Source organism: Xiphophorus hellerii, chromosome 19 (genome assembly GCF_003331165.1).
Source record: "Xiphophorus hellerii strain 12219 chromosome 19, Xiphophorus_hellerii-4.1, whole genome shotgun sequence".
Taxonomy (NCBI): domain Eukaryota; kingdom Metazoa; phylum Chordata; class Actinopteri; order Cyprinodontiformes; family Poeciliidae; genus Xiphophorus; species Xiphophorus hellerii.
The window spans coordinates 6,338,465-6,361,362 of record NC_045690.1 but is presented as its reverse complement, the minus strand read 5'-3'; the positions used below and the strand labels follow the sequence as shown (position 1 = coordinate 6,361,362).

Here is a 22,898-nt window from a genome sequence, read left to right as displayed (position 1 = left end):
GCAGTAAAACCATCTGACCAAACGTGTTGGAGCTCTGCTTGGGTTGCTAGGTAACAAGACTGGGTTCAGCTGGGGTTGCTAGGTAACAGAACGTGACTAGGAATGGCAACAAAAACGTGAACTTTCATCCATTAAACATCTGGATGGTTTTTTTGTAAGCGCTTGGGTTTTCAGAAGCAGCAGAGATTCAAATGAAAGTATAAAAACGTGCAAAATGTGAATTTTCCATAATAGGTTTCAATTTCAGATTTTTATTTTTGATGCTACAAAGGAAATATTCAGCTGAAAGTTTTCAACATTTCTAGTTTTTGACATGAAGATGTAAACCTTCAGGGGTTGTTTTCTTATTTAATTTCTTTAATAAAAAAAAAAGACATAAATAATAAATAAATTCATTAAAAAGTAGTAATCCTTGAGCTGGTTACAATATCAACATTAGTTTAGAGTTATTTCCCTTTGGCTTTGTTATGAAATTAAAATACTACTTAAAAATTATTCAATGTTACTTATTTGATTTACTTTTAGTGGCAGCAGAGTCATTTCTATTGGTTCACAGTAAAAGCATTTAGTTCATGTTTTATATTAAATTATTAAATATTGTGAAACACTGTCATACAAGCCAATTACTGCTTAGAGAAACAGATATTTTGTGCAATATCTAGAAAACTACATTATTTGTTTTTTTTCCTTTCAGCTTAGTTATAAAATGGAAATACCAGTAAATAAATAAATGATTAAATGTTATACATGTGATTGAATATTAGTTGCATTGTGTCTTGAATAAATACAGTGAAGCTGCTTTTATTTACATAATTGGGATTTAAATGTTATTTTCTGTCTTTTGAGTGATTCATTTTAAAGAAAATGTGTTAGAAATTAGTTATAATGTGTGCTGCAGCCAGATTTAAACGGCGTTTTTGTGTATAAAAGATGAGGATTGTGGTTATTGGACGTATTCGTCTGACTCGGCCCGTTCGTGTATTGATGCTGAATCAGTCATGTGCTCAGCAGGAAGGATGACTAAACAAAAACCCTGCAGCTTTAAAAATGACTCTGCGTGATTCAGAGGGAGAACATAACTCGAATCGATTCCTTCTTCGCTCCCATCAGCATTTATTTGGTGCGTCTTTACACGGGGAGGTTTGGTCTTTAGGGGTCGTTAACTCTTGAAATAACTCGACTGCGTGAAGCCAGAATGTGCCGCCGCTGTAGCACAATGAAGGCGTTATTCTGAGCTGAGCTCAAAACTGCTGAAAGCGCCGCCATTTTCTCTCCGTTTGGCGGAAACGTTCCCCTGCCGGACGCTCTGCGGGCGGCCTGGTGGCCTAGGATATGGGCTGATGTAATCAGGATGGGTGTGGCCTGATTGCCATGGAGACGGTCTATCAGCACCATCCGACGGTCTGGCACTCGTTTCGCCCCCCCAAAGCAAAGAGAAAAAAATGGGAGCATATGAAAACGGCCGCCCAGCGCAGCGGGGAGGGTGTCAACAATCGGTACCAGCATGCACCCAAACCAGATGGAGCAATTTTCCACCGCCGCCTTTGTTTCCTCTGGGTGCAGATACAAACTAAGGGTGTGTCCCATGCAAAAATAAAGGAGCAAAACGTCACTATTAGAAGCCGAACGTGTGCATGCATGAAACAGAGCGTCTGCCTGGAGGCGACATGCAAACCGGCTGTAAAATCACAGAAACGCGTCAGTACCCTGGCCCTTCCAGCTGCTCCACAAGCACTCCTTCTTCGTCATGTCTGCAGTAGCCTGCATGCTGCTGATCCCTCCGTCGCTTTGTCTCTTCGCGCTTTCCTCTTCGGCAGGAGCGGCTCAGTCGGTCGTCCCACGGAGAGGCATGAATGGTGGGAAGGATGCGGTGAGAGAGAGGCTGAGGACGGGAGGGAGGGAGGGAGGAGAGGTTTCCAAGGTGCTGCTGACTCTCGGAGCACAAAGACTGATGCTGTGGAGCGCCACGTACGTGTGTGTGTCGGTGTGTTTGTGGAGGAGAGGGAGGGAGGAGCAGCAGGGGATAGAGAGAGTGGGGGGAGGGGGGGGCACGTCGTAAACAACACAGCATCGAATCTGCTGCAGCAAACCGTCCATGCAATGATTTAAAGCCCGGGGGGGAAGAGGGTGGCTGCGGTGGACGCTCTTTTGTCTCGTAAAGAAATGTTTCAGTTAAAAAAATCACCATGTCATCCTCAGTTTCTAACACTGGCACACCAAAACATGCCTCCATGTTCAGGAGGCTCATTCAGGCTGAAACTGCAGATTATTTTAGGAATCAGTTACTGTGACGATTAATCGATTTAAAAAAAGAAAACTGGCACATTTTGGAGATTTTTCATTTAACCACTTGTCTTTTAGTCTTTACAGTATTAAAAATAACTAAGAACTTCAAAAAAAATTTTTTTTTAAGATTTAAATGCCTATATTACCAGAACCCCACATCATTTTTAGGGATACAACAAACGATTATTTTAGGCGATTAATCAATTAATCGGATTAAAAAACTGGCACATTTTGCAGATTTTTCATTTAGTCGCTTGCCTTTTATTAGGAATAACTTTCAAATAAATTTCAGTTTTTAAAGATTTATAAAAGCCTATATTAGCAATATAGGCTTGGTAATAGTTACATCCCTAACAATCAGTTTAGGTGGAAATTAATCGATTAATCGGATAAAAAACTGGTACATTTTGCAGTTTTTTCATTAAACTGCTTGTCTTTAACTATAAAGAGAATTAACTTTAAAAAATTCTAATAAACAAAATCAATTTTAAAGATTTAAAAGCACATATTACCAGTGACCCACATATTTTTAGGAATGTATCAATGATTTTAGTTGGTGATTAATCGATTAATTGCTTATAAAACTGGCACATTTGCAGATTTTTAATTTAACCTCTACAGTCAATTAAAAAAAATATTATAAATAAATATTCTAATAAACAAAATTCTTTTATAAAGATGTAAAAGCCAATATTGCCAGTGCCCGAGGTAATTTTTAGGGCTGTAACTAATGATTATTTTAGTTGGCAATTAATCGGATAAAAATAAAATGACCAATTCTACAGATTTTTCATTTAACCTCTAACGCCCTGTTGACACATATACTAGAAATAAATTTTCTCAAAAACAAATTTGTTCTTTAAAAAAACTTAAAGCCTTTTTTACCAGTGCCTCGCATATTTGTAAATCCATCCAGCATAATTTTAGGGTTGAAACTAAAGATTATTGTAGTTGAAAATTAATCGATTAATCTGATTTTTTTTTTGAAAATAGGCACATTGTACAGATTTTTTTTTATACAATTAGAAACACATTAAAAGATGCCAATAAACAAATAATTAAAATCCTTTTTAAATAAGGAGATAAATATTTCATTGCCTGAAATGAAGTAACAGCATTCATTTTGTTTACGTGTGATTATTTGTAGCAAATAAAGATCTGGAGCTAAAAAATACTTCTAGAATATATATACAGACAAAGGTGTTTTTTTTATGCTAAGTGTTTATATATTATTGTACAGTTTTGTCTGAATTACTGTTATGTTCTTTCATCAAATGGCCTTTTTTGAGTTTCTACACTCCAGTTAACAATTAATCAATTACTAAATAGGTTTATGATTATTTCAATAATCAATTTATCACGATTAATCTGATTGACCATCCCTATTCGCAACGTCTTTATTGGTGTATCACAGTCTGCTGTCACATGGCTCAGCAGACGGGATGGAAACGTGTTTCAGAAAGAGAGCAGCAACATGGCAAACATCCAGATCTCCTATTTATATAAAGATTACAGTTGCTATAAATTCCTCCTTCTTTTTTCATTATGTCTCGGTTGTAATGGAGGCGCAGATCTTAATAATTCATGGTAAAGACGGAACGTTTCTGCACGCCGCTCAGCTGTGTTTGTGCTTCTCCTCCTTGGACCACGTTTGGATTGCAAATGGAGTGCTAAAAAGGAAAAGGAAAAGCAAAAGACAGGATGTCGCATCCTGGTTTGCTTTAACACTCGTTTCAGAGTGAATCGATGCCGTTTTCGAGGTCCAGTCCTCCCCTCCCCTGCAGACTGTCACACCTCACACCTTCTGCTTTCTGCAGCCTCATTTGCCTCCATGCCAACACCAACCAGGAGCGAAGGCAACGGCCCACACTGAGCATGCTCCAACCTCTCACTGTTGCTATAGCAGCTGGTGGGGAAGTGCTCTGACCAACGCCATAAATATCTGATGATCTTCAACAAAGCTGTGCTGCTCCCTCTAGTGGTGCAGAAATTAATTGACATGACCTGTTTTTTTTGTGTGTGTGATTCCAGAACCTTCTTTCAGTTTGATCAAAACAAAACAGGACTGCACGACTGTTAATTTATGCAAAATTCATAAATGTTTACATGCAAACCTGCATTATGTTTGATTAGAGGCAGAAAAATGTCTGAACAGTCGGATTTGAAGGGAAGATGCAACAGAAAACTGACCCAGTTTTAACATCAAATAATTATGGAGTCAGAACATCAATATTAAAACACCATTACCTGCTCATCTTTTGAATAATACTAAGGTAAAACATGCAAATAAAAGCATTATCCCAGTAGGGCTGGACAATGTGGACTTCCAAGTTTTATCACAATAACAGTAAAACTAGTGACCATAAAAACAACTTATTCTTAGTTTTTAAGGTAACCGTCTGACTGTCACATCAATTATATCCCCGTAAACACAAATAATGCTCTTGTAAGTTTCTTTAGGACACTGGTTACATGATTTAGGTATCACCAGACTATAACTGTATTTTCAAACTCATTTGTATTTATTGATGCTTTAATTTAACAAAAATAGTATAAACTTACCAATCAGGACAGTTTTGATGTGTTTTAAACATTATTAGTTGGAATTTAAATAGAAATTCTTACAATAAATGATAAATTATTGAATAAATTCCCACCTCTAATGAGAAGGGTTTTATTTCCCCCTTATGTTCCACCAGGGGGCAGTATATGCAGCAGCGTTTCCTCCCACTCAGAGGAAGGTCCAAGTATTTTTATATTTCACAGACGTCACAGTTTATACACTGCAAAAACACAAAGTATTTTAGTCTAGTTTCTAGTGAAAATACCTGAAATAAGACTAAATTAATTTCTAGATACTTTTTCAGCAAGATACAGGAGTTTTTTTAAGTCAGTATTTCCTTAAAATGGAAGAAAATGTTTTAGTTTAATTGGCATTTTATTTCACTGTGAAATGTTATCAGTGAAATAATCTGATAGAGCAATAACTTTAAAAAAAATCTAAATTAAGGAATTATTGACTTAAAATAAGGTCCCCTATCTTCCTGAAAAGAGTTGAAAGTTTTGTCTTATTCGATGTATATTAAGATATTTGCACTGAAAACTAGATAAAAACTCTTATTTTTTAATCTTGGTACACTTGAAATATCTTGTTTTAAGTAAAATAATCTGTCAATCAAACCAGTATGTCTTTATCAATATTGAGGAATTATTTAAGCTCCTATTTCTTGCTGAAAAGTTACTTAAAAGCTAGTTTTGACTTATTCCATGTGTACTAAGATATTTCCAGTTAATACTAGACCCAAAAAAAACTCTTAATATTTTGTATTTTGGCAGTAAAAGAACAACCTTTGACAATTGTTTGTTTTTACTGAAAATATTTTGGTACACTTGAAATAAAATGTTTTAAGTGAAGTAATCTACCAGTGGAACTAAAACTTTTGTTCATCAATATTAAGGAGTTATTGACTTAAAAGAAGCTCCTATGTCTCGCTGAAAAGTCACTCGTAAGTTAGTTTTGTCGTAGACATTTGTGGGCAGAAGTACTCGGTAAGATTTTGTGTTTTTGCAGTGTGCCTTTAAGTTGAACTGCAGATTTGAGCACCAACCTTTCTGCTTGCTGAATCCCTGCAGCAGCGCGGCGACAGCAGCTTTCCCCAGCTCTCCTTTGCCCTGCTGGGGCGGCAAGTCGCCCTGCTGGGGCTTTTCTGATCTCACCTCCGGAGGCACAGTGGCGGTCGGAGGCTTCGGCTTGCTGGGAGGATCCTCCTCTGCTCTGACGGGGCTCTTGGCCTTTTCGGCGGCCGGCGGCTGGACCGGCGCCACCTCAGGGTGACTGCGGGGAGGGCTGGCGGCGTAGACCAGAGGGGACGGAGAGGTGGCTCCCTGCTTGGGGCCGCCGATGCCCTGCTCTCTCTTGGGGCTTTCCTCGGAGGCGGACTCGATGATTAGGTCGCTGTCGAGCTCTGCTTCCCGCTCCTCCCTCAGGATGCTGTAGGCTGCAGGCCCGGCAGCGAGGCCCGGCCCGGCCTTGGCCACCGGGGCGTTGTCGAAGGGGTTGCTGGTCGCCTTGTTCTTCGGAGCCTCAGTAAATGGGTTGCTGCGCAGCTTAGGAGGCTCTTCGGAGACCAGCTCGATCTCCGAGTCTCCGGACTCGGCGCTGCTGCCCTCGTGATCCCGGCTCCTGGGTTTTGGGCCCGCGTTGTTTCTGGAAGCTGCAGGCTTTCCGGATTCAACCTTGAACATGTCATCAGATGAAAACTGTTTCCCTGTTCACAGAGAAAGCAGAAAATTATCAGTGCACCAATTGTAGATTACTGATTATTAAAAAGCCGATTCCAACGTCTTTGTCTGAAATGTTGCTAAATATTCCAAGAAAGTTTGATTTTTGTGGCAGATTTTTAGACTTTTACTGAGATAGATGAGATCGATTAAAATTGGCTTCACATGTATGTATCGGCCGATCACCAATCTCCCAAAATGAAGAAAATTGGCACATAAATTGGTGCAACCCTGCAGAAAATCTTTCACATTCTATTTTTAAGACTTTTAAGGCCTTTTTGAATTGAGTTTAAAGTCTGTTTCACAACAGATGGTATATCTGGATGGTAAATCAACAGGAAGACGTGTGTCTTTTCCAGCAGCCATTGTGCAGCACATACAGTCGTAAAACCAGCTGACCAAACGTGCTGGAGCTCCACTTGGGTTGGTAGGTAATGTGAGTGAGCCCATCAATTATGATGTAACAATCAGCTCCTTTTCCAGGCACTGAAAAACATTAACTTATTGCCAGAAAACCGTTTGGTGTTTGTTGGGTTTTTTAATGCTTTGGCTCTTTTTTTAGAAGCTGTTGAGACCAAAATGAAGTGTAAAAATGTGTAAAAAGTGAATTTTCATTCCTGTAATATGTTTTGAAGGGCAATTTTTCTTTTGTTGAGACTTCATAATCCATATTGTTTTGGTTGTTTATTTATTTAGGATATTCAGACGTTTTCCCGGTTCAGTGTTAAGTTTATTTGACAGGGCATATCATCATCACATTGTAGGAAAATGGACAATAAATTGTTTATGGTGATATTTTATCGTCCAGTGAAGTTTATTCGGTTGGTGCTAAGAGGGGTTCTGCTCTGCACCTACTTGTTGGTGAAGCGTTGGGCGTGGAGGCGGGGCTGTCGTCCTCTGGCTCAGACAGGGTTACCGTGGGAACGCCCTGCTGACCCACGCTCAGGACGTTTTCACGCTCCGACACACCGACCGACGGGGGCAGCTGCTGCGGCTCGGCTTTAGACGACCCGGTCAGGGTGATCTTCACCGGGCTGGCCGTCTGCGGGGTGCCGCCCAGGTTCCGGTAGGAGCGGTAGTCGTTCAGCTCCTCATCAGACGGATCCTCCACGTAGGGGAAGGAGTGGGAGCCGAGCGCCGGACCCAGGTTCTCCTCCTCCTCATCTTCCTCGTCTCCTTCGGGGTTGTTATCGATGTACCTCCCCACCAGGTCGAGATCAGCGGAGGCCCGGCTGCCTTGGCGCTCCTCCCCATGGCTGATATCCATGTAGTTGTAGGATTCCGTCTTGTCGGAGCCCAGCAGGGCCTTCGGGGTGTCGTCGGGTAAATTGGAAGCGGTTTTGGTTTTGGAGGTGAAGCTGTAGGCGTCGCCGGTGAAGTCGCCCAGGGCGTTGGAGGGCTTCAGGTCGTCCGGTAGGTAGGAGGCCTGATTGGACATCAGCGAGGTGTACACGTCGCCGTCGTCATTCATGGGTTTCCTAAACAGGCCAGACATAGGATCACCTGCAGAAACGGGCAGAGGGAGTCAGGAGAAGAATCCGAACACTTAAAAACCACAAAATCTTACCAAGTATCTTTGGTCCAGTCTCAAGTGAAAATATCTTAGGCAAAACTAACTTATAAGTAACTTTTCAGGAAGTAATATGAGCTGTTTTAAGACAACAACTCCTTAAAGGTGACAAGACATATTGTACTTCCTTCAACATCTTGGGTTAGGTCTGTGGTCTATAGAAAACCTATTTATTAAACTTTTTGCACAAAATCATTCTAAGATTTTAGTCTACTCAGTTCTGCCCATTCTGAGCAGTTTTAGGGCCTCCTGTCACTTTAAATTCAAATAAGCTGCTGCTGGCGACGCCCCGCAACTCAACGTTTACACTCACACGTATAAATGGCTGCAAACAGATTCGCAATTATACAGCCGTACATCTTTGAAAAGCAAAAGCGGAGCCTTCTGCACACCAACAAGAATGCAACAAGTGGTCTCTGGATGATAAGTCAACAACAAAACACTTTGTCTTTTCCAGCAGCTCATACAGAGGTAAATATGCTGGAGCTCAGCTTGGGTTGCTAGGTAACGGGCTCTGCTAAGGTTGCTAGGTAACGGGCATTGCCTGCTGATTTGTGATGTTACATTACAGAGGTTTTTGAAACGGCTTATTTTCCAGACACCGAAAAACATTAACCTATTGCCAAAAACGGCCAGTCTTTTTTTTTTTTTAAGTGCTTGAATTGTTTGTAAAAGTAGTACAGATCCAAATGGAAGCAAAAAAACATGCAAAATGTGAATTTTACATAGTAGGTCCACTTTTCATATTGATAAATAGGTTCTAGTGTCACATGCTGATTATTTCACTTATAACAAGACATTTCCCCCGAGTTATAATTTAAATAATCAGCCAGGACTTTTTCACCAATATAAAGCAATTGTTGACATAAAACAAGCTAATTTATCTTGCTGAAAAGTTACTTTTAAGTTAGTTTTGCCTAGTGAGACATTTGAACTAGAAACTAAACCAAAAATAATTGGTAAGATTTAGTGTTTTTGCAGTGTTCTCTGGGTCAAAGCAGACAGAGTCCGATTAAAAAAACCGTTCAGTGAAACAAAGATGTGCTTCAGCTGCAGCCTGACTGACAGGCTGGGACTCAGTCACACTGCGTGTCTGGTTGTGGGCCTGCTCACACAGCGGCCGCTTGTGCGCAATAATAGACAAAGGAGGATTGTTTGGACCCCCAAAAAGCCACATCTGAACACAACAGCAGTCTGTCCCAAAAGCAGCCAGTGAAGGACTGACGGTAGCAGAAAGCCGGAGCGCTGCTTCATTTCAGACGCCTGAAGGAAACAGGAAACAGCGTGTTGTTTTGTGTTGCATCACCTGCGTTTTCCATGTAGTCAGACACATTCTTACACTGCAAAAACACAAAATGTTACCAAGCATCTTTGGTTTCTAGTGCAAATATCTTAGTACGCTTGAAATGAGACAAAACTAACTTTCAAGTAAGTTTTCAGCAAGAGAGAAGTTTATGTAAGTTACTCCCTAAAATTGATGAAAAATTACTGATTCAATTTGCAAATAACTTCACTTATAACAAGACATTTTCCCATAAGTGGAATAATCTGCCAATTATACTTGCACTTTTTCATTAGCATTAAGGATTTATTTACTCAAAACAAGCCTCTACATCCTGCTGAAAAGCTACTTTATAGTTTATCTCATTTCAAGTGTACTAAGATATTTGCACTAGAAACTAGACCAAAGATACCTGGTAAGATTTTTTGTTTTGCAGTGTTCAGTAAAACTGCAGACAGGAAGTGAAGCTCAGATTTCCATCTTGGTGGAAAAATAAATCAAGTCAGCATAAATATTAAAATTAGTTGAAACTCTGAGCGACTGGATTCCAGTTTGCCTGTTTACGAGTCAAACACAAAGTGAGCCCTCTGCTTCCTCAGGCCAGCGCCTGCTGCTATAAATAGGCCGGTTCTCCTGCTGGGCTGGATGTGGGGTTCTGGTGGGGCAGAGAGTGAAAACGGAGGGTCAGCTGTTGAGGACGCAGAGTGATGGACAGGAGACCAGACGAGTCAGGACGTCCCGTTCCTTCGTTAGCTTCCTTTCTAAAGAGCCCCACCAGCCTTCGCTTCCCTTCTGCTGCTTCCTCCGTCATTAACAATACATCAGAACCGAGGCGTAAACACGCCACGCCCGGGTCGGGACTCAACAGGAGGCGAAACAGGCTGGAACACTTTGAAGGGAGAATATCTACAGCATCTGCAGAACCTGTGAGCTGCTCACCCTGAATTTCTGGTTAAAGTCATAGACACCAGGAGGCGCTAGAGCCCCGAACCCATTTTCCTCTGGACTAAAAAAAACTATACTAAAAAAAACAAAAATAAATATATATATATACATTACCAATGCAGAACATATTTATAAATAATTTTTAGGGCTGCAAGAGAATAATTGATTAATCTATTATTCTGACGATTAATCAAAGATTTGGTGCATCTTTTGCAGGATGTGCCAAAGAAAAACTTTGGCACATCCTGCAGATTTTTTATTTAAGCTTGCTATATATATATATATATATGGACAGAAAAGTGCCCTTTGGAAATCTTTATGTGTGTATAGTGTTTTGTTATCAATTAATCGACTATTCTGATAATTAACTGGATAAAAAAATTGGTAAATTCTACAGATTTTTCATTAAGCCATTTTTATATTATATTAGAAATGCATTAAGGGATGCCTATAAACAAACCAGTTCATTTTTAAATAAGAAAATATGTTTTTACCTGAAATTCAATAACACAACATTCCTTTAGTGAACAATTAATCATTTGTAGCAAAGATGCAATCTGCAGCTAAAAAATACTCTCAACATGTGAAAAGCTGGTTGCTTTCTGCTTGACTACATTGTAGGGCTGATTTATTGATTATCTTTGGATTAATCAGTTAATAAATGGATAGCAAAAGGTGATTTATAGATTTTTGTGTACAGAATTTGAACCAGGTGAAGCTAAAACTGCCACTTGAGGAGTTTTGGTTAAAACATATTTACAGAAATAGGTTTTATTTGATCTTAAATGCAAAATGAATTGTTTGTACAGTTTTGGCTTAATTATTGCTCTCAGATTGTTCTTATAGAAAATGAAACGTATTTGACTCTGTACTCCTGTTAACGATTTAATTGATTACTAAATTAGTTGATAATTATTTGGAATAATCAGTTAATCACGATTAATCATTTCAGTCCTAGTAATTTAGTTGTCAGTTCTTGGGAATTGTAGTTACTCTCATTAATCTTAACTCTAGAAGAATAATTTCACATACTATATTTCACATTCATATCATATTCATGCAGAAGTCTGGATGGTTTTTCTGTGCTGCTATAAATTTTACACTACTACGTCACAAGGTGCCCATTTTTGCCCCCACTTGAGCTCTTTCCCCCCAAAATGTCCGTGCGCACCTCTGATCCTCTTATTCTCATCAGTCACCGCCCCGGCAGAAGCATCATCATCATCATTGATTGTCTGCATGTTTAAGTGCCGTGCAGCAGGAAGCACTCAGAGCCGCTACACGCTCAAAGACGGGTGACCTCTGGGAGCGGCTCGTAATCCGATTGACCACAGGCGAAACACCCCTCCACCCACTTCTCATCAAACCTTTGCACACTGCAGCGCGATAAACATCCCAGCAGTTGCATAAAGTCGCTACAGCAGCTTAAAGCCTGCAGATATGTCACTAATGAACGCTTCAGTTGGACAAACTTGTTGCATATCGGGGGCATTTAGGTTCCCAAAAGGCTGAGATGAACGCTTCAGTGCAGTCGGATGGAATCGGGCTTGACAACGGGGGAATTGTGTTGTGATGCTGCGGCCGCTGAAGGGACGGGGCGGCTAGATAAATATGTCCTGGTGGAGGGGAAGTCCTTTTGTTGTCCTCTGCATGCAGTGCAGCTCTGAGGCTAATGCAGAGCGACAGGCTGTGCAAGGCCAAAGCCGAGGCTCCCAATTATCAGCCAACTGACTAAAAACAAGGCAGCCCAGACGATGCGTGAAGGGCTGGAGCTCCAAAACAGGAAGGACTTACCAGGAAGAATTGGGCTGCAGCTAGCTGATAGCTAACTAATCGATTATCCTCATGATTAACCAATTAATCGGATTTAAAAGTTGGCACATTCTATAGATTTTTAAAGATTTTTGTTACAATTCAGAACTAAGCGACACTGAGAAAATAAAATTAAGATACTAAAGTTGAAATGATGAGAATCAAGTCGTAGGATTACTAAAATAGTAAAATGCTATTCTTGTAATATTCTGACTTCTCAAACATATTATGACTTTATTCTCACTATCTCGACTTTATTCTGATAATGTTACGACTTTATTGTTATATCTTGACTTAATTCTCGAAATATGACTATTGTTGTAACATACTAGTTGACTGATTATTTCAATAACTGATTAATCGCGATTAATCGTTTCAGCCTTAATGAAGAGCCTGAAGTACAAACTGTTAGAAATGAGCAGATTCAAAAAGAGATTTGAGCCGTTTTCTTCCCTTATGCTTACATCAGAGACCAGTAAAGTGTTCGGCCATGTTTTCCCAGAAGCATATGTGACTCTGCGTCTCGGTAGCGAACACGTTACTCCGTCCGGGGCCCCATCAGCTGTGGTGTTATCTTTCAGGAGTCTTCTTTCACAGTTTGACCTTGTGGAAAACAATCCATCCAGACACTCGCTGGGCTCTTCTTTCACAGCCATCTGTGCCTTTTGATGGTAAATCGTAATGTTTCTGGTGTTCTTCCAAAAGAGTTGAATGTGTGTTGAAAAAGCAAATATTTCTACATTCTGAATGGACGGTGCAACAGGAAGCAGAGCTACTGTAAAGTATTTATACTGTTGTTTTAAGTTAGGGATGCAATGAATGATTATTTTAGTCATTGATTCATTGTTTGATTATTCTAACAATTAATTCATCGGTAGTGGCATAATAGTGGCACTAACAATTTTTTTGTTTGCACTAACATTTGAGACCAACTTCGTCTAATTCGAAGAAGGGAAAGGCCGACTTCACTCAAGTCCCAGAAAGTTTTGCTGATGCCAAACTCTAGTTTTTGTATGAAAAATAAACCTTAAAAACTTTTGATTTGGTTCTTGAATACCAGAGTTGATGAACACATGGGACCTGACGCAGAAAAGGTGAGAGAAAATTTCAGAAAAATCAGGAGAAATTGGGGTTTTCTCCAGAAGATGAATGCATAAGAATCAGCAGAAACATCCTGAAGTCTCTAAATTATTTTTTTTTTCAGTTAAACATCAATTTCTGATGTTACTTTAATTTTAGTTTAAGAAAGACCCAATAAAACCACTTAAACTCTTCTCTGTTCTGTACTCGTTATTAATGCATTGATTGCTCCACTTTACAGCCTGAAGATGCGAGGAGCACAAAAGGGCGACTTTTTACGCAGGAACAAAACTTCAAGCAGAGGTCGATAACGCAGCTGAGAGATTCAGGTGCTCTGCTGCATCGATTCAACAAAACAGGGACACGCAATTACGATGCCGTATTCACCATTACCACTGAAAGCCATGCAGGACAAACGTTTTTCTCCACCAGCTTTTGTGAAAGATGAATCAGACAGAGAAAAATAAATACATCAAAGCTAATCTAAAGCTGAATTTATGTGCTTTATTCTGTATTGATTGTGTTTTTCTTGCTTGGAGAGGCTTTATGAATGAACAAAGAGAATAGGGGGAGGATCTAGATTGTCTGCAGATGTGTTTTCTGGGTCAGAACCGCATATTAAATGCGACTTTAAACCTACATTTCAGCAGAGATTAGGTAGGATAGATGGAGGCTGGTGGAGTTTACTCTTGCACAGAATCGGTCTGATATTTCTGCTGCTGATAGTAGCTGTTCTGTAATCCCAGGAGGAGTTTGGCAGTAGTCTGCTCAGGGATTACAGAGACCTCAGAGCTCTGAAGAGTTGGACGTAAACATGGCATCAAGTTTCAGATAATGGCTTTTAAGGAGGTTATGTAGGATAAATGCATGAGATCAGATATATATATATATTTTTAAATGTACTCATCTGGATGATACGGCGCCACAGAGCATTTTAAACTTCACTGCAAATGTGCAAAAAAACTTGGGTTATTTCAGCTAATACATATATTTAAAAAAAAGAATCTCGATTGCGGTATTTCCAATACATAAGAAATACAGTTAAAATCATATGAATAACTTTATTAATGTGATAAGTTTTAAAAAATCATCCTCATGCCACTTCCTGTTGTCTTCTTCATCGTTTCCTGAGGTAGTAACATCCTGTTGTTGATCTCATGACCCGTCATGAGAAAAAAGTATTTCCATTGCAGTTTTGCGAAATACACTAATTTTGATACAGCCGAAAAACCACAAATCATCACAGTGTAAAAAGTTTTTCTTAAAAAACAGGGATTTACTTTTTATTTTTCCCCAAAATTTATAAGCGAATTTTCATTGCGCAATTTTACAGTCACTGGAAGTGTAGCTAAGGTCGTGTACAGTGATGGGTAGTAACTAGTTTCATTTGCATTATTGAAAAAAAAAAAAAGGTTTTACTGCAATGTACTTTTTACCTTACTTGAGTAATATTGTTATTAAGTATAGCTGCAGAATGTGCCAATTTTTTTTAAATCTGATTAATTGATTAATGATCAGAATAATTGATTACCAAAATAATCGTCAGTTGCAGTGTCACTTAGGCTACGTTCACATTCTCAATTCTGATTTTTTTTTTGGTCAAATCGGACTTTTTTGGCGTGGTCGTTCACACTTCCAAATATATACGACTTGAACTGCAAAGGGCATGAAAGTGTCCCCGCATGCGCAGTAGAGGGCGTGCTCGGTGTTTGCGAAAGTAAACATGGATGCTAACGGTGTAGCATATCTTATGATTTTGAAGTTGTTGTCTGAACAGAGCCAGCATATTAACAACTTAATCCTCATTACCGTCCGACATGATTGTTGTTTTGTTTTGTTTTTTCCCCGCTTGCGCGTATCAGGACGCAGAATAGTGACGTTTGTCGAGCGTCAATGACGTTCAGGACCTGACCGTTAGGATTCAGGTCACATAATGAAACGATCGGATATCCAGGTGGTCTGGGTCGCATTGAGGGGTAAAGAAAAATCCGAGCTGTGTTGTTCGGACTGTCGTGAAAAAGTCAGATACAAGTCACGTTAAAGCGAAAAGAAAAAATCGGATTTTGAGTCACTTGAGGCTGCAGCGTGAACGGAGCCTAAGCTGTTACTTTACGTCTGTGTCTGAAAAGATCCCGCAACCCAGTTTCCCCTGAGGGAGAGAGGAGCGGCTCTCAACAGACGCGCTGCTTTATGCAGAGTTCTCTAAGTGCTTCCTCCGTCTCAAAGAATGAAAACGGACTCAGGACATACAGACATGCAGGCTGCCGCTCTGTCCTTGTCAAAGACGATGCAAAGACGCGGCTTAATCCACCGATCAGGCGCTGGATTACAGGAGATTTCTCGTGACTGATGGTGTTTGTCCGAGCAGAGTGTCGCACATTAGCTCAGCATACATTACAGACGCTCAACAACGTGACATTTTGCACTTTTATTAACCTTTCACTCATGCAGAATTATTATTGCATTACTTTGCTGGAATTATCACAGACGGTCCTGTAATTGTGCAAATGCAACGTTTACAACTCTAAAGATGGTTTCAAACAGATGTAAGTCAATATGTGTCAAATAATCCTCCTGAAAGTGAATTATCCTTTTCCGCCAAGCTGGAACTCGGTAAGCTTTTGAAATCAAGCATGAATAAATCATGAGCAAGTATTCAATTTAATAGAGTGGTAGAACTTTATATAGGGATTTAATGCTGGGCTTAGATTATTTCAGTGCATGTTGGAAACCTTGAAGGAGTTTATTTTATTTCGGGGTTATTTAAACAATACAGAGTTGAAATGTGATGCTTATTAATATTTAAGTAATGAGAAGAATAGGAAGAAAGAGTAATAGGCTGACAAAATTTTTTAACACAACTGTTAAAGAAGTTTTGTTTTGACCAAAATAAAATTTGTGTGCTCTGTTTGGGTTGTCTTGTTTTTATTTACTGTAACTCTTTGTTGTTGTTTATTGTCTAACATTTAAATTGATTTATATATGTGATTAGTTTCAATGTAAACATTCAGTTTCCAATTAAAGTGTCAATACTCTAATTTTCAAAATAAATGTACTTCATAGCATATTTTTTCTGTTGTAAAGCTCACTGGTAAAGTAAAATTTATTTCAGAATTGATTAGATTTTAGGATGAAAAAAAATCTTTTGGAATATTTGAACACAATAAAATCTTTATTAATTGTCTACATACATAAAGCAAACAAGTCTATGTTTCATATTTACCTTTTCTTCAGTGACAAACTGAATGTTAAATCTCCAATTAGAGAAGCAGCAGTTTAAACCCAGGACCAGTCACTTCCTGGACGTGACAAAACTTTAACACAGTAGCTAAACCACTAAACACGTATAAATATTAGCAGAAGCTAACACCAAATTGCTCTATACACAAAAAAATTACCAGAAGCTGATGCTAAACTACTAAACAAAAACAATTAGCAGAAGCTAATGCTAAACTGCTAAACAAAAACAATTAGCAGAAGCTAATGCTAAACTGCTAAACAAAAACAATTAGCAGAAGCTAATGCTAAACTACTAAACAAAAACAATTAGCAGAAGCTAATGCTAAACTGCTAAAAACAATTAGCAGAAGCTAATGCTAAACTGCTAAACAAAAACAATTAGCAGAAGCTAATGCTAAACTGCTAAACAAAAACAATTAGCAGAAGCTAATGCTAAACAAAAGGATAACGCTAACCATTAGGAGATCTCATTCTGTCACATCTTCATCTCCTTCCAGATGACAATTAGTGTGAGATTTGCAAACAGCAAAGTCTTTAGTTTATGATTTTGCTTCATATTGTTACTTTAAGGTTGTACAAATATGATGGCCAAAGTCAAAAACAGATAATGTGACATAAAGTTAGTCAAAGTCATGAAAGTGGGTAACATTTTATGGTAATTATTGTTTTTAAAGGCTCAAAAATGGCAGCCATCTTGAAAAATCACCATCACCGTGAAATTCAAGTGTCTAATGGAAATATGAAAAATCTGAGAGATGAGCATACACATTTTTAAGTTTGTGTCTACTCTTGTAAGTTTTTTTTTTACAGTAGTATGCTGCACTGTAACAATCTGAGGAAAAGATTCAGCCCTGACACGATTTAGTGCACATGAAGTCAGCACTATCTAAGGTAGATCACTGCTGCGAAGAGGATTTAGGACAGGCATTGATCGATTATCCAGAGATGCAGCATCAGACAGATAAGGCCTGAGTGTCTTTTCTAGCGTCAAAATAAATAAATAAAATACCCAGGCTTTGAAATAATACTTTAATGATGCTCTGTGTGGGGAGGACTGTTGGAACTATGTGGTGTTTCTAAAGATCAGAGGAAACTACAGCTGGTTAGGAGGAACATGTCCCCTTCGCCCTGCAGGATCTGATGCAACTGTCTCACTGAGAACAAAGACACGGAGCAGATTATTCCCCTCTGACCGTTCAGAGAAAAGAAACAACAACCTCAGACTATTCTTTTCCTTTTAGGAACCAAAATAAACCGTGTTTGTCTGCGCTCACCTACACAGCCTGTCTGGGAGAGCAGAGCACCCACTCTGTTGACTTTTCAGAAGACTAAAGCTTAGTAGATACTTCACTGTGGATTCAGTTTTTTAAATTTTCTTTAAACAAAAATACAAATAAAAAATACAGTATTTAAAGTTTAATTTCCCTGACAAATTATGGCTGAGCTCATCATAAGAACTCCTATTAATTCTAGGGATGGAGACAATTAATTGACTTGTAATTGTTTGATTAATGGTATATTGGATCAAAAACATATATTTAAAAACAAAACTATATTTTCTAATCGATTAGAGTTACTGTATTTTATTTATATTTTATTGTTGTAGTTTGGCCGCCATCCATCAGAGGGCGACGCTGGTCATTCTGAAACGGAGCCGTTGATGTAGAAACAAAGATGGCGGCCAGAACGGGAAAGAGAAACGGTCGCGTCCGTTGTGGTTGTGGGGTGGAAAATGCACTGTATGCTGTTCTGTTTTGAAATATAAACACTTGGCAAGCTTCGTAATTTTCTGTATAATCGCGCTATTTCATCCAAGGGTCGATCGTCAACATATTCTGACAAATTTAGCCGTACGGAAAGGCGCTTAAAGCTCTTGATACAAGAGAAAATTCAAGTTTTTAAGCAAATAGACGCTTATTAATTAATTGTGAGTCAATCGGTACGATCATGAAATGATTGATAACTTATAGCGTAAGCTGCGTGATGAAGGACTGTCAGTATGAAGGCGGGAATGTCAGAAAGAGTTTTTTTTAAGAGATAGAGACCCAATTTCAATTCAATTTTCTTTTACTATATGCTTTATATATATATATTTTAAAAATTATAACAGAATGTAACATAGTAAAATGTTAAATACATAGTAAATAAATACTACCCCTTTAAAAATAAAATTCATTGGTTTTTGACCAGCAACAGAAAGGGCCTGAGAGGGGACAAGATGACGCCCACCAAACCCCCAACCTCTTCTTTTTAAAAAGCATAATCATAAATTTTTCAGTGGATTCGTGAATAAAATGTTCAGGGCTCTACTTCTGCTCACCAAGCGAATAAAAAGCTACCGGAGGATTAAAAATAGCAACCCGAGCAGAGCAGAGGATGAGAGACTTCAAACTGAGTTCAGTCTCCCAAACAAAAACACAAATCTGCAGTAAACAGAACTTGGCTTACATTACGATATAAACTCAGACTAATTAAAGTCTTACACAGTTTGAGACTGCATATCAATATTATTATTGGAGATATGTTAATGTTTTGTTTATATTGGACCAATAATTGGGACGGGTTTGTCTGGATTTGGTTGAGATGCCATTGTTTTCTGTTTTCTTGCTGATCGACGTTTTAACAGTGTTTTAATTTAGTTAGTTTGTTTTAAGGTTTAAAGTTTAAGGTCCCTTTTAACCTTCAGAGTAAAATTAAAGGCCGCCTGTTGGTGATCTGACAAACTGGCTCCTGTCTGTTTACACCGGAAGAGCGACGCATTTTGTTTTTATTTTTGGCACCCAAAATCAAACCCCCGCTATTTATACATGCCTGAATATTTATACCCAATACCATAACAACAAGTTTTACCTGTAGATGCAGTTTCCATAGCAACGGAAGGCCTTTTCCCGTCCTCCTGGAAAGGATGAAATTGTTGGTGATCCAGGTCGGCCGTCGCGTCGACGCCGCCTCTCGGCTCCCCGAACCTGGCCGCCGTGTTTCCGAACAGGCCGTTCGGCTCACTGTCGTCCCCGAACCACCTCCCGTCCGAGCCGAGCTCCTCGCCGGGCTGAGCAGCTGACATGCTGGTTCCTCTGGTCGGACAGACGGTGCCGTTCCCGCTCCTGTCGGTGCTGGATGTATCGGTGCCGGATGGTCGCGCCGACAATCCGAGCTGCGGAGGAGGAAGGGGGGATGGATGGATGGATGGAGGGGAGAGGAGAGGAGCGGGGCTCGATGACAACAACGCAGCTGCTGGACCCGGGTCCGCTGAGTCCGGGTCTCTGTAGCGGAGCCTCTGCGGTCGGTTTGGGAACAGGAGCAGGGGAGTGAGGTTGATTGTTTTAGTTCACTGATCCGACGCTGACGTCATGCCGGAGACTCAGGCTTTGGCTCCATGTGGGATAAACACACGAAAGCGACTCACGCCTTCATAATAAACAGACTGTCAGCAAACACAGTCGGCTGCAGAAATAACCTGCACTTAATCACCTCCCGGAAATATGAAAGCCAGTTGGAATTTGACTTTGATAAATAATAATTAGTTAATAACCAAAATACATTGAAAGACGGGAGAGCACTGTGCTTGGCATTTTTAAACATCTGTATGTCAAGTTGATTTATCACATAATGAGTACAAAGTTGAGTAGTAACTATTTACATTTACTCAATTACATTTACTTGAGTAATTTTTAAAAAATGTACTTTTAGAAGTATTTTACTTTACTTCAGTGATTTTATGATGAAGTATTTCTACTCTTACTTGAGTAAAATTTCTGGATTTTCTACCTGCTGAATGAAAAACAAACACATTTTAATCAAAGATTCACCAAACACAAACACACACCTGCAGTTTTTGTTAAAGTTATATACATTTTTTATTGAAAGAAACTTATTTGGAAAAAAATGTTTTCTTTTACCTGATTTTGTTACTTTTAGTTATGAATTATTGTCATTTTGTTCCATAAAATACCAAAATTTCCACTTTACTTTATATTTTGGTCCGTTTGATTATGTATTTTTAAAAATATATATATTAAATGATTGATAATTTGATCAATCAAATACATTTTTACTCTCAGTTGAGTAATTTCTTGGATGGCTCTGAAGGAGTATTAGCTTTTCTACATGGCTATTGCAACACAATTCACATCGTTTGACTCAAAGTAACTTTCAGTTTTAGTCCAAATGTTTTGCAAGTTCAAACAATCAGATCCAGTAAAGGACTAAACTCCCATTTTAGGATGCTTTTTAACACAATAATCAATAACTACGTTGTGGGAATTTGAAATGTGAGTTTATCCTTGTAAAGAGTCAAGCTAAGATATTATAAAGTTCACTCTGAAATGGAAGAAAATTACTTGTTGATAATTTTCCTATTATAATCTTATAGGGAGAAAAATATTTTGGTTATCTAAATATGCATTTTAAATTGAGGAATACCTAAATTGTGAAAGGGCAAAAGAGAAAAAAAAACAACGGTTTTTTGTCCTCCTGCAGTTTTAATTGTATCCAATTAAATAATATTAGTTTAATTTCTATATGTTTTCTTTACTATTTTAATTATCACCAGACCCTAAAAGAATTTTAATGTTTTATCTATACTAGTTAGTTTTATAGTTGAAGTATTTTATTTAGTCTCACGGTTTCACATCCCAAATGACATTTTATTGTGTGTGAATAATGATTTATAATGTTTTGTATTTTAGTGTTCTCTTTTGTTTAAATCTGAATGGTTGGCTCAGTGTTAATACAACTACTATTTCATGAATTTTGAAATACCATGAACTTAACATTTCTTGTAAAATATCAGCTGTAGTAAATCTGAAATACACATTTTAAGTTGCACGAGTTAAATTTTAACAAAGAAGAATTCTAACGCGACTATTTTAAAGTTTGATTTGATTAAATACTCTAATGGCTTGCCATAATTCAATGTTCGATTTTTACAGGAGAAATAGCTTGCAGTGTGGCGCCCTCACCTGGCGGCTCAGAGGAGGTTCAGCCGTCTCCCTTAGCAACCAGACGCGCTGTGCCTGGATACGAGCTGCGAAGTGTCCCCTCAATGGACAACAGGGCGGATTTTATTCCATAAAGACGGACATGTGTGTATTATTTATACCAGCGCCTCTCTCGCTTAAATGAGGCGCATAAATTAAGGCTGAGAAAATTAGTGTTCGTTGGAGGTTTAGCCTGTGGAGTTAAACTTGCTAGTTCGTCTTTTCTTTTCCTCTGTTGTGTCTTTTGTTACTTCATTATAAGATGTGTTCTGTGCTTTTGTAGAGTTATGTCGCTCAAGAATAAACAGAAGCAATGCTCTGAGGAGGAGGCGGTGCTTAGAAAACTGGTGAGTAAGAAAACGGATCAAACTGAGCAGGAACTGAATGATTACGCAACAAAAATCAACTTTACAAAACAAGAAATGGTCCGCAGGTTGGAATTCTGTATTTTCTTTAATCCACATGACAGCAAGCTTTGAAACTCAGAAATTTTTTTTTACTTTTGAAACCCTGAAATTGTTTTAAAAAATAATTTTTTTTTAAAATTTGGGAAATTTATCTCAAATTAGATTTTTTTTTTTTCTAGCAAATTTTCGACTTTTCAAACTAAGAAATTTTCACTTTTTTCTAGAGGATTTCTGAAATTAAACATTTCTAAATTTTTTCTAGCTAATTTCCCACTTTTCATGTGCAGAAATTTTCTTCTTTTTTTCTTTAAGATTTCTTAGATTAATTGTTTTTTTCCTAGCATAACTTTTAGCTTTTGAAACTGATGAATTTCCAATTTTTTTCTTTAAAATTTCTGAAATTAATCTAAAACTTTCTGGGATTTTTTTAAATTTTTCATATCCAGAAATTTCGAGGGATTTTTGCAGAAACTTTCTGAGTTAAATTATGTTTTTGACTTTTGAAACTGAGAAATTTCCATGTTTTCCCCCCAAAATACCTGAAAATTTCTAAAATTTTCAAGTTTTTTTCTAAAAAAAAATATCTTAATTTAATCTCAAAATTTAAGCTGTTTTCTAGGATTTTTATTTACTTTTCAGACTCAGAAAATTCCAACTTTGGATGTAAAAATTTCTGAGATCAATCTTAAATTTCATTTGCTTTTTTCTAGCAAATTTTAAACTTTTGAGACTCAGAAATTTGTTGAAAATTTCTAAAAATAATCCCAAAATTTCAATTCCGTTTTTGAATGAGAAAATGAACATTTTATTGCCTAAACTGCAACAACATAGCATTCCTTTGGGGAACGCTTTGATTATTTGTAGCGAAGGATGCATCTACAACTTTAACTTATTATCTTATTAATAATTGGATAGCCATAGGTAGAACATATTTACACTAAGGGTGTTTTTGTTTTTTTTGGAAAATGTATATTATTTTGTACAGTTTTGGCTTAATTACAGCTGGGACTGTTTTA

At 38.2% G+C, this 22,898-nt stretch overlaps 2 protein-coding genes across 3 annotated transcripts in view; one reads left to right on the top strand and one right to left on the bottom strand.

The window, feature by feature from the left end:
* rtn1a (reticulon 1a) overlaps positions 1–19,848 on the bottom strand; it is a 28,808-nt gene extending 8,960 nt beyond the window's left edge. The window contains exons 1-3 of one of the 2 annotated variants that reach the window (XM_032546923.1): positions 19,347–19,848; positions 7,423–8,070; positions 5,895–6,554 (exon numbers count right to left, since the gene is read on the bottom strand). In XM_032546923.1, coding sequence (XP_032402814.1) covers positions 5,895–6,554; positions 7,423–8,070; positions 19,347–19,560 — 1,522 coding nt within the window. In that variant the 5' untranslated portion in view covers positions 19,561–19,848. Of the gene's footprint in view, positions 1–1,706; positions 1,972–5,894; positions 6,555–7,422; positions 8,071–19,346 lie in introns of those variants that run through there. The other variant, XM_032546924.1, reaches the window with a different exon arrangement.
* A 1,596-nt stretch (positions 19,849–21,444) lies between these two features.
* The window catches only part of lrrc9 (leucine rich repeat containing 9), a 32,970-nt gene continuing 31,516 nt past the window's right edge, over positions 21,445–22,898 (top strand). Inside the window, 2 exon segments of the mRNA XM_032546370.1 lie at positions 21,445–21,580; positions 21,759–21,822. Coding sequence (XP_032402261.1) covers positions 21,763–21,822 — 60 coding nt within the window. The 5' untranslated portion in view covers positions 21,445–21,580; positions 21,759–21,762.